Genomic DNA, 18221 nt, shown 5'->3' on the forward strand with positions numbered 1-18221 from the left:
TAATTCCATCCATCCATTTTCAATAGTGCTTGTAGTCATTATACAAATATGTATCTTGTAAATTTAAGCACAAATGCAAGCATGGTTAAACCCTCCATCCAAAAATCACATTACAATTACCGGTACTATATATTATATAGCACATGCAGGCTGTCATTTTTAGGTGAAATCTTTCCCACAAATGTCGAGTACAAAAGAAGAAGAAGAAAAAAAGGGCTACTCTGCTTCTTTCGCCCCCATAAACGTACATCGCGTTCCACGGCGCACCTCCCGTGTCCTGAAGCCGCCCCGAACCTTGACTGGCACCGGCTTAAACGTGCCAGTCTGACCGAAATATGGAAAGTCGACTAAAAGAAAACAGAAAGCAGCCGGAAATCTACAACAACGAATTTCAAAATAAAAGCGCTTAACTCTTGTACTGACTCAGATTACGCTACAGTATATATGATTGCCTTACATAACTTCTACTGAAAAGGCAGAGTTAAAATTTTACGACTTTTTAAAGATGTGAACTGGGATTATTTATGATACTGATTATTATATCCTGTACTGTTTTATGTACTGTGCTACATTGTATTTTGTTGTTGCACATCCTACACCAGAAAAAAAGAAGACTTGAATCATAGAAGAATGGGTTACATTTTTGGTTACATTTTCAAATGATCATTTACGACAACGTTCCTAGAAAATCGCAATGCCCCTACACTGGTGTGCTATTTTTGGAACATTAATGAGGGCTATTCACGTGGTCCTTGTGGGCTACCTGGTGCCTACACATAGAACCAAATCAGTGAACAACACATGCAGGAATCAGGAAGAGATGAGTTGATGGTCAGGAATGTGCATTACTTTGTAGGGAGCCAGGAAGCGGACTAGAATCTCTCCAACAGCTCGGTGCCATTTATACATTTTTCTTTCCCTCATGAGACTTGAACCATGACCCACTAGTTCCAAAGGTCAAATTAAGTTGACCTGTAACAGTGCTCGGTTCAAATTTCACCCAAAAGCCAAATATACCAAATGCAGTTCATCCTTTGCGCTTAAAATATATTTTGTATTTTATAAAACTGTAGCAGCAAAACAATATTGACAGTCTGAGCTGTCAACTATAGCTAATTGAACAAAACGAAACCGAACGCAATGACAAGTCAAAATGCTTTTATTGTGGAAAACCGTAACCGGATGTCGCGTTTGAATCCGCTTTATTTGACCTGCGTGTCTGGAGACTGGGCAGCTTCAGTCAGACAGGTGGAGGAGAGGAGACGTCGCCAGTCGACTGAGGTGCACCCCACCGTATTTCGGACTTGGATCGGGCAGAACCGGGCCGGACCGGACCGGACCGGACCGCGGAGGACGCTGTTCGGATCCTCCCGCAGCTGCTGTCTGATGCATGGAGGCACGCTCCGGCTCGGTTCTCCATCCTAATCGCGGCGCACATGCTTGAACACTTCGGCGAGGGCGCGGGGAGGCGGAGGAGAAGGAGGAGGCATGTAGTTGCAATGGATTAATTAACCAGGAGCACATGGACTTGTGCGTTTTTTGACATCGCGAGTGCGTTCTAGTCAAGCGGCGGGGGCCATGGAGAACCAAGCTGGCGCCGAGTTGCAGAATTACGAAGACGTGCAGAGGAGCGGCTACCTCCGCAAGCACAAATCGATGCACCGGCGCTTCTTCGTGCTGAGGACGGCCTCGGAACGTGGCCCCGCTCGCTTGGAGTATTACGAGAACGAGAAGAAATTCCGCAGCAAATCTCCCGTGCCCAAGAAAGTGCTGAACCTGGAGACGTGCTTCAACATCAACAAGCGGGCGGATTCCAAGAACAAGCACCTGATCGTGCTCTACACCCGCAGCGAGAGCTTTGCCATCGCCGCCGACAGCGAGGAGGTCCAAAACGAGTGGTACCAAGCCATGCTGGACCTCCAGTGCAATTGTAAGATGGCAAAAGTCGAATCGATGTTGCTCTCTGCTGTTGTGTCTCCGCATCGGGCCCATCCTGCCTTTAGGCTGTTTTTGCTCCCCATCTGCCCGCATGGGCCATTGGATGCACTCCATTTCATTTTATGACCCATGTTCATATTTCGCTCCTAATCTATAGATGAATTAAGCGCATCTAATTTGGGGGGGTTTAAAAACTAAATCAACTGGATTCAAGTGAACTGGTGCGTTAAGGGCGGCATGTGCTGTTTGTGCCATTTTGTGATTCACATACTACCAGAATCTAAATTCCATCCCAGCAAAAATGTAACACGTAGTAATAGTCCAAAGAAGGTGCAGCCGTCATTTTTGCATGGCGCAGAGGGCATATAGCAACCATCCACGGGATGCATCATATAGCGCTAGCCTATCGCGGAGCACTCCCGCTCCAGCCCGTGTTGTTGTTTTTCTGCACAGCCCGCCCGCCTCTAATAACCTACATTTGTGCAGGAGGCGGCATCAACGTGCATACATGCTTTCTGCGTTGCTGCATGTTAGAAAGAAGAAAAAAAAAAGGAGAGGGAAAAAAAAAAAAAAAAACGTCGTTCTGTGCGGTTCTCCTCGTGTTGTTTACGTTCATGTTCCAACCCCTCCTTTTCCCCCCTCACTGTCTGTGCACCCACTGACGGGCTTTCCCAGCTCTGCACTAAACATGAACGCTGCGAGATGACTGATGGATGCTCCGAGTACCATTTTGTTCAAAATGATGTCTCAGACTCGGAGCTTTATAATAACGCCTTTGTTGAATTAATCTGTTTAATCTGCTTGGATTTATGGGCTTCTGCATATCGGCTGGAACTATAACCAAATACTTTGGCTCGTATGTCTTTCTTCATTTTTAATAGATGGCTTCAAATAATGCAATTTGCATGTTCTCGCCATGTACAGTGAACCCACCAAACGCAAATCCCGCTGAGAGGTGAACATGTGCGAGTGTTTGCATAGGTAGCCAATGGCGATTTCTCGTCAGGGTTCGTCCAAGGTCGCAACGTGTTCAAAATTTCCTTGCGACAAGAAAAAAAACATCAAAACATTAGTACGTTTAGTGATGTTGCAAATTTGAGCGAACTCTGATGAGTAATTAACATTTGCTACCTTTGCAAATGTTATCCTAAATGAGAAATATTTACTTGAAAAAAATAGTAGGCCTAAGTTTTTTTTTTACTCAGAAATTCTACGTAAATTTTACAAGGAAAGTTTTGAGTATACATTTTACCAGTGTTAAAAAAAAAAAAAAAAAAAAGGTACTCAAGCGTTGAACTAACTCATGACCTTCAGCTTGGGAGCCAGACACTCTACCACCTGAGCCATGCCGCTCTTGCTGTTTGCCACTATACTGCATTGCTGGTGTTATCCAAAATGAAACCAAAAACTGGTCTGAGGTACAAGGATCCCACCTGACACCTTCAATATACTAAAACATAGTAGGAATGGCATGGCTCAGGTGGTAGAGTGGTCTCCTAACCTGAAGGTTGTGGTTTTGTTCCTCAGCCCTTTTTATTTTTATTTTTTTAATAAACTGGTCAAATGTTCTCAATTGTCAAATGTCCTTTCTGAGTGGAAAAAACAAACAAAACTGTTTTGTTTTTTTTATCGCTAACTTAGCAAACGGGCTTTAGGAGTATTTGGTAATATATTACTATTTTTAGGGTTATCTTTTGGGAAAAGCTTCCTGGTGTTCATCCTTGTCCTTTCTTTCCATTTTCAGGTAAATCTCCTGAAGATTATGGCAGTAGTGGGGAGTGTAGCTCTCCGTCTCCAATTCCAACTTTCAAGGAAGTGTGGCAGGTTAAAGTTTGGCCAAAGGGTCTTGGACACGCCAGGAACTTAGTAGGCATCTACCGCCTGTGCCTAACTGACAAGACGGTCAACTTTGTCAAGCTCAACTCTGATGTGGCAGCTGTCGTGCTGCAGCTGATGAATGTTCGCAGATGTGGTCATTCAGAGAACTTTTTCTTCATTGAGGTGGGCCGTTCAGCCATAACCGGACCCGGAGAGTTTTGGATGCAAGTGGATGATTCGGTGGTGGCTCAGAACATGCACGAGACCCTGCTGGAAGCCATGAAAGCGCTAAGCGAGGAGTTCCGTCAACGCAGTAAATCTCAGTCTGTGGGGACCTCGTGCGGCGGCGGAACTGCTTCAAACCCCATCAGTGTTCCGAGCCGCCGACATCATCCCAATCTGCCACCCAGTCAGGTGGGCTTCACCAGGCGAGCCCGCACGGAGACGCCGGGCGGTAGTAGTACCAGCACCTCGCCAACATCACGCCATGGATTTCCGCGGGCCCGAACGGCAAGCATTGGGGCCCGGTCGGAGGAGAGCGGAGCAAGTACCAGGTCAACATGGGCCAGCTCCAGCCCGAGTCTTAATGGATCCTGCTCGACTACACCAACGCTCAGGCCTAAGCCCACTAGGGCCCCCACCCCTGCAAAGATTACCCTCAGCCTTGCACGCTACACGCCTAACCCTGCTCCCTCTCCCGCTCCGAGTCTCTCCTCCAGCTCTGGTCACGGATCCGAGTGTGGTCTCGTGGGCGCGGCAGTGGGAGGCATGACGGTGTGTTCCTACCCCCGTGTGTCTCAGAGAGTTTCTGTGTCAGGCTCACCGAGCGACTATGGATCTTCTGACGAATATGGGTCCAGTCCTGGTGAACACTCCCTGCTGATGGCCAGTATGGCTGCCCATCACGGGCACGGAGAAGGGCCCTCAAGCTACATAGTCATGGGTCAGCGAGAGGGTCTCCTTGCTTCCCATCATCGCTCCAAAGGCAGGCGCATTCTGCGGCGCTCATCCAGTCGGGATTCTGAGGCCGAACGCAGGCTACTTAGTAAGAGAGCTTCGCTGCCTTTGGCCACCCACGAACGACGAGCTCCGCATCGAAAAGATGACGACGAAGACGAGGAAGAATACGCCGTAATGTCACAGAGTGCGAACAGAGAAGGCTCTGGCAGCTTGGCGGTGGGGTGTGGGCGAGGTGATGTGGCAGGGGAGAACAGAAAGCGATTTGACAAAAGGAGAGAAGCAGATGCAAGGGCTCCGTCGGATAGCGGCTACATGTCAATGCTACCCGGAGTCACGTCTCCAGCTGCGGACGATGAGTACATGGCCATGACGCCCAACAACAGCGTGTCCCCGCCTCAGCACATGCGTCAGCCAAGCTCAGAGGGCTACATGGTCATGTCCCCTAATAGTAGCGTCTCAACAGAGTTACATGGACTGGGAATGTGGGACAGCAGGGGGAGCATGGAGAGCCGGGTTGCTAGCGACTACATGAACATCTCGCCCGTCAGTAGCCGCTCTGCCTGTAGCACACCACCTTCCCACCCTGAACAGCACCAACTACAACCAAAAATGTTTAATTCCTACTTCTCTCTGCCCCGTGCTTATCAGCATACCCTCTATAGTCGCTTTGAGGAGGACCTAAACAAAGGGGAGTGCAAAAAAGACAGTAGTGATGGCGCTGGAATGAGTGGGGGAGCGGGGTACAACAAGAGAAACAAAACGGGAGCGGCCCCTACCGGAGGCTTCCAACTCTCCATGTCTTCCTCGTCTTTCTCCTCGAGCTCAGCCAGCAGTGAAAGCCTGGAGGACAAGTCCATATCAGCAGGGAAAGGGTTAAGCTTGTACAAGAGTGCAGGAACGTGCGCCAAAGATAGCCGGCACCTCCAAAAACGCGGATCGAGCTGCAAGAGCCCAAAGCAACAAAGGAGGGGCCGCCCCCTTAGTATGTCTTCAGACATTGCTAAAGCTAACACCTTGCCTCGAGTCAAAGAGAATCTGCCCCCAATGGCGCCTCACAGCGTTGGCGAGTATGTCAGTATTGTTTTTAAGGAAGACAAAAAATATAATGACGGAAGATGTGCAGGGTCAGATCGAGCGCATGGAACCCTCCGGCCCTCAAACCAGCCCCTCCTTGTTCCTGATAACGCTGCTAACCTTCCTCGTAGCTTTTCCGCACCGTTGTCCACCTCTGCTGAGTATGTCAGCATGGATGTAGGGAAGTCGTCAACACCCCTAAGGTCGACATACAGTCCCCCGCAGGGTCCACCAGCGGTCGCCCCCAAGGGTCGACTGGAACATGGCACATCATCTCCTCTGGCAACAGATGGAAACTCTGCGTATCGATCCAAAGGAAAGATGGCAGGAGACGCCCTTAATTCGTTCATTGACAGCAACATTTCAGATCCCATTTCAGCGAAACCTACCACCCACTCAGGTCCACCTGTATCCATGGAGGAGGAAAAAGGGTTGGGCTTTTCTCCCGTCAAGACCTTGCAGTCTCCTGAGCATGGCAGCAGACTTGTCCGTGCCGATGCTCCGGGTCGGCGGGGCCACCACTCAGAGACCTTTAACTCCCCTCCCTCTGCGCCTCGACACCCACCCTCCGCTACCAACATCTACCCAGAGGGCGGCCAGCCGGCGGGCCACCGGCACACTTTGGACTGCTCGCTGTGGGAAAGCGGTCAGGCTGCTAGTATGTCTGACACGGCGCCTCCACAAGCCTCTGCTGAACAAGGCCTTAACTATATTGACCTTGACTTGGCCATTAAGGAGAGCCCTCAAGCGGGAGCTGAGCGATCCTCTGCCGCCTACAACATTGGCGCAGGCGCTATGGGCGGCGGTGGCTCAAGCCTCAATACGTACGCCAGTATTGACTTCTATAAGTCGGAGGAACTGAGAGCACACCAAATTGGCAGACAGGATGATCAAGGTAAGGGCTCAAAGGGCCACAGGTGAACTAATTTGGATGTTTTTTGTATTTATCAGAACAACTTTAATTCCAGCTACGGTACACCTCACATTTTCACAAATTTCACATCAGTAAATTAATAAGAAGTAACTTTTGACACAAATGAAATTAATAATCCACAAAACAACCTCATTTTTGGGGTTTGTTACATTTGAGCGCCTCGACTCTTAAATTCGGTTGTGTTATTCTTGGTTCAAACAAATAACTCACAAAACAACCTCATTTTTGGGGTTGTTTTGTGAGTTATTTGTTTGACCCAACAATAACCCAACCGAATTTGGTAAAAAAAAAAAAAAAAAAACAATGAACTGAGCCAACTTTTTGAATATTTAATCCGGAACGTTGGGTCAAATTAAATAATAACAAACAAAGCAACCCAATTTGTTGTGTTGATTTGTGAGTTGTTTGTTTGACCCAATAATAACCCAACTGAATTTGGTAAAAAAAAAAAAAAAAAAAAATGAACTGAGCCAACTTTTTGAATATTTAATCCGAAACGTTGGGTCATATCAAATAATAACAAACAAAGCAACCCAATTTGTTGTGTTGTTTTTTTAGGTTACTCGTTTGACCCAACTTTTTGGGTAAATTGAATAACCCAGTTGAACTAGGTCAAAAATGAACCGACACAACTTTTTGAATATTTAATCCGAATCATTGGGTCAAATTAAATAATAACACGCAAAAATAACAAATTTTGGGTTGTTTTGTGAGTTATTCATTTGATCCAACTTTGTGGGTTAATTGAATAATCCAAGAAGTTGGGTTGGTCCTTTTTTGAGACAATTTTGTTTATTTTTGACCCAACTGTTTTGAGAGTGTACAACCCCCAAAATTGTTGATTGTTTTGTATCAGAACAACTCAATATTTGGGTCACACTGATCTAAGTAACGGGTAGGTAAAGTTTTTGACCAAATTGAGTTATTTTTGACCCAGCGGTTTTAAGGGCATCCATAAAGTTGGAATGAGTTTCATTCATGTAAATACATTAGTAATCGGTGCGACATTTGCTTGCAATCAATTTCCAATGTCAAAAATTCCAAACTATCAGGTTATAAAACATTCGGTATTTTGACTGTCACATTGCTTAATGCGAACTGCAGACAAAACTTGCGTTTGGCTCTCAGTCAAGCTGCGTACATTTGAGCGCCTCGGCTCTTAAGCTGTGGGTTGTCTGCAAGGTCTCTTATTATGACAAGTGGGTGTCGAGTGAGAGCGCAGCCAATTGATGTGTCTGCTGCCGGTAATGAGTCTTTCACATAAAAGGTGATAGACAGAGGGGAGCACGGGCCAGGTATTTGTGTTTGCGTGTGGGCGCGCTGTCGACTTGCACCGGTTCACTCGGCAACCTCCAAGTCTCCCATCATGCCGTGCACGGCTCAAAGTCATGTAATGGTGAATGGTTTTGATGGATAGTCTAGTGTTCTGAAGCACATTAAGAGATGAGTGGCTCTCTCATGTCAAGAAATATCTTTGAGAGGCGAATTTACACTTCATCAGGTGCATCTATTGAGATCTTCCATAGGAGAGGGATCATATGTCACATTTTACAATAGTATTGCTCAGTTTTGTTTTGTTATTGTTGTTGCAGTTTATAATTGCTTTGGGAGTGCTCTGTATCTCTCCTTCTCATGTGGTTAAATAAGGTACCCAAAATGCATTGCACTTCTATCACCAGCACACAACCGCAATAATAAGCATTCTCAATTAGCCTCTCTCCATCAGTCAAAATGAAGCATTATTAGCTTTGCAAATACAAAATTGTTGATACTGGCTCGGCTATCAATTGTGCAGGAGCATCATTTGAAGCGGCCGAGGAGTAGACATTACACTATAGAAAACCAAGACCATAAAATATTCATCAGGAACACACAATTTGCGTGTCGTATTCATTCAGAGACAATTCACATTTGCATAATTGATTCATCTAATGCAGGGGTGTCAAACATACAGCCCGCGGGCCGGATCAGGCCCGCAAAGGGGTTTAATCCGGCCCGCGAGATGATTTTGCAAAGTAAAGAATATTTGCAATGTCGGAGCAATTAATCAGCTGGCCACAATCAAAACATTATTCGCATTAAAATTGATCATTTCACAAGCAGTCCTCAGAATGCAACTTGTACGGGGAATTGTCCTGGATGTCATTATTTTACACACAACTTAAAGGTTTGTTTATTTATTTATTTATTTATTATTAAATCATAGACCGACATAAACATATTAAATACAACACAAATTAATTACTGGTAACACAATAAATATGACAAGGATTAACATCCTTATAACATAAACTCATTTGCTCCCAAAAACGTGTAAATACGTTCTATTTTAAATATTAACAGTGTTTATTTTTTATTTTATTTTATTTATTTATTTTAATGCTAGAGCATACAGAAGGCTTTGTGCAGCCTCTGAACTGTTGAAGCAATGGTAGTTATTACAAAAACGGCCAGCAGGTGGCAGCAGAGTATAAGAGATCAACCAGGGCTCTGTTGCCCACAGTTTTAAAAAGATTTGTGAATCATGATAAAACTTAGCTATATTTTAATGCTAATTGCTGCAAAACGGAAACAGATAGAAATATACTTTTTTTTCCTTATAAAAGAAGAGACGCTAATCTTTCTTTTGGTAGGTTCCATGTTTTTATAACAATAGAACACAATATTCTGTGGGCCTTGCAAAAATCAGTCCAAATCCAGGAAAACAGCCGGGAGTGAAGGGGATTGCTTCAGCGAAAATGGCGGCCAGTGAATGCGTTAACTGCGCCACACATTGCATTCTGGGAACAATATATATGCAAAATAGGTAGATTTAACCTCTCCGGAACACCTTCAGGCAAAGTGTTGCCACGTTACATTTGCATTCATGTTATTTTTTGGAACAGTATTTACAGTTGAGCTCCGTAATTTAGGGCTCGCCCACAAATAGCGAAAATCTGTTTATAATTGACGGCAAAAGTTATCTACCATTATTTTACCGATACGGCCCACGAGGTAATATATTTTCCTCCATGCGGCCCCTGAACTAATATGAGTTTGACACTCCTGATCTAATGCATATGTGTGATCATAATATTGTAATTGCTTACTTACGTATTGCGACTGGGGACAACGTGTTTATTATGCAAGTTTTCCTCTGAGATTGTTGATTGGATGTGCTGTTTCTAGTATATGCGCCATGTTGTATATGCACATATTAAGCCTGTATGTACTGGCTATGTCATGCACAACAATAAGTGCCTCATCACTCACACAATGTTGCTAATTACGCTCAACAATTATATTGGAATGACTTCCAAGTGAAATGTTTATTGATCTTCATAATTAAATTCAGATGTTTGTTTACCCACCATGTTTTCATTACGTTCTTAGTCAGACGCATCAAGAGAAAAGTGTTCTGAAAGAAAAGCACAGGTTGGTTTATTGTTGACCTGAATGACCCTCTCTCACATTGATTTCATTAACTTACATTAATAAGTATGCAACATAACATCTGTCACCGTTTCTAGGGCTTAAGAACACCATGGCCAGAATGAATATTAACCTTCAGCAGACTTGTTTTTCCGTGTTTAAATATAGCACAAGACAGTAATGATGGGCGCCTGCCTCACTGAATCACAGCTGATGTTTTTGAACAAAAGCCTTATTGTGGTCGTGCGCCTAATTGACATCCGATTTGTCTGGATGTAGAATTTAGAAATTTCCCATATTACATAATGCAAATTGAATTAAGAGTCAAACTGTTGCAACCGTAAAATATTTAATTATGACAGGAATTATTATTTATTTTTTTTGCTAACATTTTTAACATTCTTAACTGACAATTGCAAGTGTAAAAATACGTTTGAAAACAGTTACCAGTGTTCTGAACCTTAAAGACCTCCTAAACTGACAATAAATGTCTTCTAAATTTGACACACAACATAGAAGTACCAAATTTGAATGTAAGAAATATATAAAATATAAATGCAAAATAATGAAATTGTGTCAACACTGTTTCCCAGTATTTGTTGATAAATAGTACGAGAATACATCTTGTATTGCTCCCGCTGATACGTTCGCAGCCGACGTATTAAGATCGGGGTTTAGAGTGTAGGTGACATGAAGCTGTGACGAAACCAGGAAGTGCCTCTCTCTCTCAGGTTGCCTCTCTTACCTTGCAAGATCTCCACATAACGTCACACACAGCGACTCATTTTATTGGCTACGAGCAACTTCCTTGTCACTTGTCGACCTACGGGAGCAGCCGTAGTCCAAAAATGGCAAAGATGATGTTTGCTGCATTTCGTGTAAGAATTGAGAATTATTTTACAGGACTTTTGAGGGCCCGTACGGGACATTACAATTTAGCCCAAAATATGGGGCGTCCCGGCTATATGACAGTTGGCAACCGTAGTCAACAGTGGCACTAGCTCGCAAGTTAGCTTGAAAGCTAACTGGCTTGAAGCTTCCATTCCAGGTGAACAAGTGCCACGCTCGTCCTCGTATCACCTCCTTGCTTAAGATTGGAATTTAAATAACAACACTAGGCTGATTTGTAAATTATGGCATCCAGAGAAGATACATTTTGCTGGTGTAGGAATAGCTAGCTAGCTAACTGGCTGCTAACTGAAATTCACCCAAAAAGCATTTTAGAAAAAGAAAAACAGACCCATTAAACATTGTGTTTTTTTAGTTCCTCGCCATCATTTTCCTCTTAGGAGGAAAAAGAGCAAATGGTCAGCCTGAGTCAAGTTGATGTATGGGCACTTTTATCCATAAGTGTCCCCTGAGGTCCAAACTAGTTGCTTTATGAGGCTATTCTTTAATAAAGAGAGGGTCGTTTAGTCTCAGTGGATCACTTTGGGGCACATTCATGGCCACCGCAAGCTGATTATTGCTACGCTCATTTGTTTTCTTGATAGCATGGAGCCGATGCAATTGCATAATATTAATACGCGAGCCACTGTGCAAGGGGCCCCTTATCATTAAAATCATTTTAGAGAGATATCACGCATCATGTGATGTTTACACAAGCAGCCACAGATGAAATGTTTTGAAGAACGACGCGACCTTTTGTACAGCACATAATCTGATGGACCTAAGCGACTATAACGATAAATGCAGCGTGAATAAGAATCGATAAAGTGAAAACAATACGATCTGTTGTTTCCAAAAAGGCCCATTTTAAATTCCTGCCTGTGTTTGATTGTTTTCCTCCAGATTGTTGATTTGTGCTCAAGTCTACGATGGAAGCAGCGTGACGCCGCAACACAACTGTACGCCGAGTCCAAAACACTGGAACTCTGGGAAACCATTCCTCATCCGTCTGCCATGTTCTGACAACCAAACATGTGCCAACCGCACGCACACGCACACACACGCGCACACACACACGGGTAAGGAAACTATTTGTTTGTATGCCTTGCTGTGATCAACGTGAACTTGACAAAGGGTTACGCGCGATTATGTGGGTTCACAGGTTGGCTTTATGTCCATTTGACACGATTAAAGCACTGTGACAATCGGGCAAAGCCATAAAGTGGGTATAAATGTCACACGTTCGCTTTGATCGCCTCCAAGATTTGACATCATTGTGATCGGTAGCGAAGCAAATGTAATCAAATGTGATCGTTCAAGGCTCAATCGTGACATCCGTTTCGCTTATGGAGTCTTATTGCAGCTTCCAGTCCCTCAAGGCTTTGTTTTTGTCCTGTGCGCAGCGCCATCCTTTGTCCTGTTTCGGAAAAGGTGTCGAGGAAGTACGGCTTACACACAATTCTACACTTTGTCATTGTTATCAATGTCATACATGCAGGTGCCATTCAAGCCATAATGCTACTTCAGGACATTTCTTTAGCTGTAAAAAGTCAAACAAAAAACAAATTTGTCCCCCCAGCCCTCCACCAGTCTCACTTTGTTTGTGACATGGTAGATTCTTTAAAATTTGAACACAACTGAGTTGCTGGTCCAAGTTCCAAGTACAATGAAATAATAAAAAGGGAGTTCATTTAAAAGAAGAGAAGACACTGAATTAAACTGCAAAAAAGTAAAACTACTCATTTGAAGGTGTGATACCGTCACCAAACAATTTGAAAATTGTTTTCAATATCCTACTAGTACACTCTTTGTCCTCACTCGTTATACAATTCAGCACACTAGTAGAACGAATGTTTTACTAATGATGTTTTTTTTCCCCCACTATTGTACGACATTTCTGTTGACGTGCGGCCACTAGTAGGTCAACTACTTGCTACTAGTGAGGCAAAACTGCACTAGCTGAGAACAGCATGCTACTAGTGCTATAAGTAACATTAAATTCTACCTAGTTTGAAGAATTCAGCACTGTAGTGGAAAAATCATCACTAGAACAGTCATTCTACTATTGTACGGCGAGCACTCTACTTGTTGCCTTACTAGTTAGTAGGGATGTAACGATATCAAAACATCCTGATACGATATTATCATAATATGAAGGTCACGATATAATAATTATGACGATATTGTGAGGAGGTTGGCAATATAAAAGAAGGTCACAATATTGTAAAAAAAACAACAAATTAGCTCATACTAAAAAATCACACACACACAATATTGTGTTTTTGTACGTTAAAGCAATGAAAAATATAAAAATATATATAAATATATATGTTGAGGCACTAATTTCAGCACACATTGAGTTCCTACACATATTGACTCTGTACACAAGCATATTACGTTCCCTTTCATTTGACCATTAGTGTGGATTTTAAACAGAGAAGGGCCAAAACATGCCTGGGGAAAAATTAAACTTAAAAAAAACTAGCCACCAGAGGGTGCTAGAACTGCACAAATGGAAATCAACACGACTTTTTTAACAGATCGTGACATGACGACGATACATTGTGGCAGTTTTAATATCGCGATATCACGATATTGCAGTTATCGTTACATCCCTACTAGTTATTAAAGTTAGTATAAAGAACATACGCTACATGAAGGGCATACTCGAACCAGGCTTATAATAGTTTGGGATTTTTCATTATAGTTTTTATTTTGTTTTTCAAATTTGGTTTGTTAGAGCAAGTTTGCTAGTTTTTATCTAATTTTTTAATGTTTGGTTTATAATTATTTTAAGTATTACTTTTGTATTTTTATTATGTAAAATATAACATATTTGTTTAAGTTAATTTTCATTTTTTGAAAATGGTTTTTCAAGTTTAGTATATTTCATCAGTTTTCGTGAACTATTATAACCTTGACGAGTAGGAGCGCACTAGTAGGATATGGAATAAATATATATTTATACAACTCTCGTGAAAGGAGAAGCCAACCCCCCAAAAATTGTTGACAATAATTTCTATGCAACTCCATAGTATTAACCTTATATTCTGATTAATAGTGCATTTCATGGGGCGGCCATTTTGCCACTTGATGTCGACTTAAGATGACATCACAGTTGATCATGGCTCACCTGTTCTGAAGCTGAGCCGTGATTGGTCATTTTCTGAGCCCCGTGAACAACTGTGATGTCGTTTTAAAGTCGATAGCCAGTGGGCAAAATGGCCGCCCCCTGAAAATGAATTTTAAATAACGGGTGGAATTTGCTGCTTAATTCCTATTCCACAAACGCAATATTAATCAGAATGTCGTGTTTACACGAGTGGGGGCACATACAACATATTGTTTTGAGCTATGCGGCTGTTTCATGGGTTTGTATAAATAAACGTGGTCCTCAATCTTTTTGTCAGGACAGCAACGATTTGTTCGTTCATAAGAATCGTCATTTTGGGCCACTTCTTGGTGCTTTCACGCACAATTCAACCTGATGCTTATACAGCCTCTGATGTGATTCAATTAAGCATCTCCTGTCATGTCCCCTCACTCTAAGATGCATTATTGCCAGTTGCCAAGGCTTTTTATGCCGCATGCATGCTGGTACAAACAGTGCATAACAATTGGCAAATTTGCATACGATTCTTCTGCAGCATTGTTGGTCAGCGTGTCCTCAGTTATAACGGAACCAACCTCACACAAATGGTGCAAAAGTTGCCTTCAGTCCAAAAAAAAAGAAAAAGAAAAATAATAATACTGTACAGTTAGATACATTACAGGCAGAATTTTAGAGGGTCCTGATTTAGTGTACATTATTTTATGGCAACTGCTTTTTAAAAAAATAAAATAAAAATCATATATCTGTATATTGTTCATACTACAATATACAAGAAAACAGCATTTAAAACACCGCAGCTTGTTTTTCCTCATTCGCATAACAGTTTACACAAATATAATGTGACACGTTATTTAAGAAATACACTATACATACAGTATTTTGATTAATACTATTTAGCCTAGATATCTATTTACTCTTTTATAAAGTGCCTCTTTTTTGATTGTAGCTGTTTTACACAGGTAATCTTAAAATGGGTTGTGAAAATACGAGAAAAAAAAGAGTAAACAAACGCATTGATATCAATAAAAAAATATTTAATTGCCTTACTAATCTTAAACGAAATGATTTTTTTTTTTTTTTTTTTTGGTGCCTAACAGTTAAGCCACTATGTAAGCATTATTTCACTCTTATTTGTCAAATTGAGTGAAGCAAAAAAAAAATAAAAATTGAGAATATGGGCTGCTATTTCATCCTAAAAAAAAAAAAAAAAAAAACGTTACTGGACAACACGAGGATTCTAAATTGTCCGCATTTGAATCTTCAAACCTATTTTCACGACTTTCTGCATTGTTTTTACCTGACAGCTGTCATTCTCTTGTATATAAAATACTAGCAAAGCAGGCTCATATTGGACTGCCAATGAAATGTATGTATTGATTTGGGCTTGTGGTGTATTTTGAACCTCAAAGCAAACACGAGTGGGCGGTCATTTGAACTCTTCAGAGCAGCTAAGTGTTTACCTGGGCTAGAACACGACGAACACGCTTGTGTGTATTGTTTTTTTGTTTGTTTTTCTTTTCTATATTTGGATGTGGATCCCCAAATTGTGTGACTAGTGCTCCTTCCTGTCTTTACCCAAACCCAAGACCTGGTCCGGTCCTCACATAAGCCACTATTTGTATTGTTTCTATCAGTTATGCTGCTGTCAGATTGCCAAAATTGCCAAACAATCAAAAATACAGTCTGACAAGGAGAGCATTTGTAAACAAATCTGATTTCAAAGTGCTACGGGGCCAAAATATGTTTTTAATTTTTCGAGAAAAACATTTTTAAGGAGTGCTTTTTTTAAATGACATTCGTGTGAGTTTGTGACTGGTTGCATACCGTATCCAGATCCAGTCAAGTCTGGTTTGGTCCAGTTGCGGCTTAAATGAAACATTCATGAAAATGTACAATAAATGCTGCTGCATCTGTACGGTTCAAAACAAACGTCATTACAAAATGATGGTGACCAAACTCAGCATGTTTCTGGTTATGTGTATACAGGGTACGAGGGAAGAAGGCTTTCTCGATGTATTTTTCACAATGGTAGCTTTTCCCACATTTAGAATCATATTTGTGACAAGTCTGGAAAAAAATAAAAATAAAATTATACTCAAGCTTGAAATTTTTCAAACCAAATGTGTATGCTGACTGGAAATGACACAAAAAAGTGACAAATATATTAAGAAGTTGTGTTACGGAGACATATTTTTCTAAATATTCACCATTGTTGCCTCTAAACGTGACTTCTTACAGTCCTTTGACACTTTCGTCTGTCATTTTCAGTTAAAAGAGACACATTCAACAAATACAGTAGACATAAAAAGTCTACACACCCTTGAAATTGTTTCATCAGTAATGTGACTTATAACCCGCTAAATAATTATTTCAAGTCTTATTGAATTTATGTCTTGGCTTTCAAACAATCCCATGAAATTATTGACCAGGTGCTTTTGATTGACCTGTCGCCTAAATCAGAATAGCCCACTGCCAAATAGTTTGTGCTTCAGAATACCAACTTTGACTGCCTGACACTCGCAGTATGATTCAACTAACTAGTTAGATTTAATTGAAGCCGTCCTTTATAATAATCTATTTATTATTCCTTCAGCTCTACTCTCCTAATTAGGGATTACGGAGCCGCTCTGATTGTACCTCATAATCTGAGGACCATGCAGACAAAAAGCAGTTGGTAGTTAAACCCCTCACAGTCTAAGAGCACTACAGGACATCGTCCCATACGTGGAAAATATCAATAAAAGCTCTTAATTGTAAATCTGCTTCTGAGCGAAAGACTGGACTCTAAGTGTGGGAAATGATACTATATGTACAATCAAGATGGCGTCTGTAATTACAATGAAAGAGCATTCTATGTATTTTAAAGTTATTGATACTACTTTGATATTGATGTACAAAGACTGAACATGAACTATGTAAAATATTCCATGTATAGAGGAGTTCAATGATGAGGGTTGGGGTGCGTGGGGTTCAATTCAATTCATGACAAATTGTTTCCAAGCAAAATATTGACGATACTTGTCTGTGATGTAGACAACTTCAATGTTTTTTTTTGTTTTTTTTAATATATATAAAAAGTTTGGGGGAAAAAGGATGTTTGTTTGTGAGTCTTTTATCGAGCATGTGTTCAAAATCAATGTTACAACATTTACATTTAGCGAACGCAGACTGTTGCGAGGCAATTCGAGTCGGACTTTTGAAGGTATTAGCCAGACTTTATGTTTTTAATCCCAGACTCCCCTGGACTAACAGATGGTATTTTGGCAAGATCATAGCATGACAAGGTGCCTTTTACTCAGTTGTTGAATGTTTTGTCACAGGCTGGGCACAAAAAAAAATTATTAATGTGACGTGTATGCTAGTTTGCCTTCCCTGATGTGGTTTAATTAACTTGTTTCTTGACACCCCAGTTGGAGTTTACTGTAAAACACACAACAAATGGAATTACACACATAAATTAATTATATCGCCAATGCTAATGCTAATGCTAATGCAAACTGTGAATGAGAAATCCTATTGAAAGGCAAGTAGAAAGTTAGCATTGTGTTCCGGGAGAGATATTCTTTCAAATGACAAATATTCACGCACAGACAAGTAATAACAATAGTCACGGTCATATATATTGTTCCTAATATGAAAAAAATGAGTTGTATAATAAAGTTCAATCGCGACTTTCTTCTATTATTTTTATCTGCGGATCTCAATGTATGCACTGCTCCACGCCGCCCCTACGACGCCAAGTTGTTTATTGCTATTATTTTAATATAATTATTATTTTACTGGTACTTGTTGCTAATTGATTCCTTTAGGTTTTCTTTTTTCTAGCTATGATAGAAAATATACCAGGGTTTGAAATCATTGACTAATTATGTATTATTAATCAACCCTACATGAAATAATTGCAAAATCATAACCACGATTACTTCATTAAATTAATTATTGATAACTAAGAACTTTTATTGCCTGTGCAACCATACTGTGACTTCAGATACTAATTGTTAAAAGTGGAACAAGTCCAAGCAACTCACCTTCCAACTTTCAAGTAGATGAAACCATAAAGAGGCCAATACAACTGTTGTGTGTGTA

At 41.3% G+C, this 18221-nt stretch overlaps 1 protein-coding gene across 1 annotated transcript; it reads left to right on the plus strand.

The window, feature by feature from the left end:
* Positions 1-1227: 1227 nt before the first annotated feature.
* Positions 1228-17209, plus strand: LOC144006467 (insulin receptor substrate 1-B). Its single transcript, XM_077505320.1, has 3 exons — positions 1228-1930; positions 3683-6685; positions 11927-17209. Exons 1-3 carry the CDS (start codon positions 1579-1581, stop codon positions 11932-11934), a joined length of 3363 nt encoding a protein of 1120 aa, XP_077361446.1. The 5' UTR covers positions 1228-1578; the 3' UTR covers positions 11935-17209.
* Positions 17210-18221: the final 1012 nt, after the last annotated feature.

This window comes from Festucalex cinctus, chromosome 18, assembly GCF_051991245.1.
Source record: "Festucalex cinctus isolate MCC-2025b chromosome 18, RoL_Fcin_1.0, whole genome shotgun sequence".
NCBI lineage: Eukaryota > Metazoa > Chordata > Actinopteri > Syngnathiformes > Syngnathidae > Festucalex > Festucalex cinctus.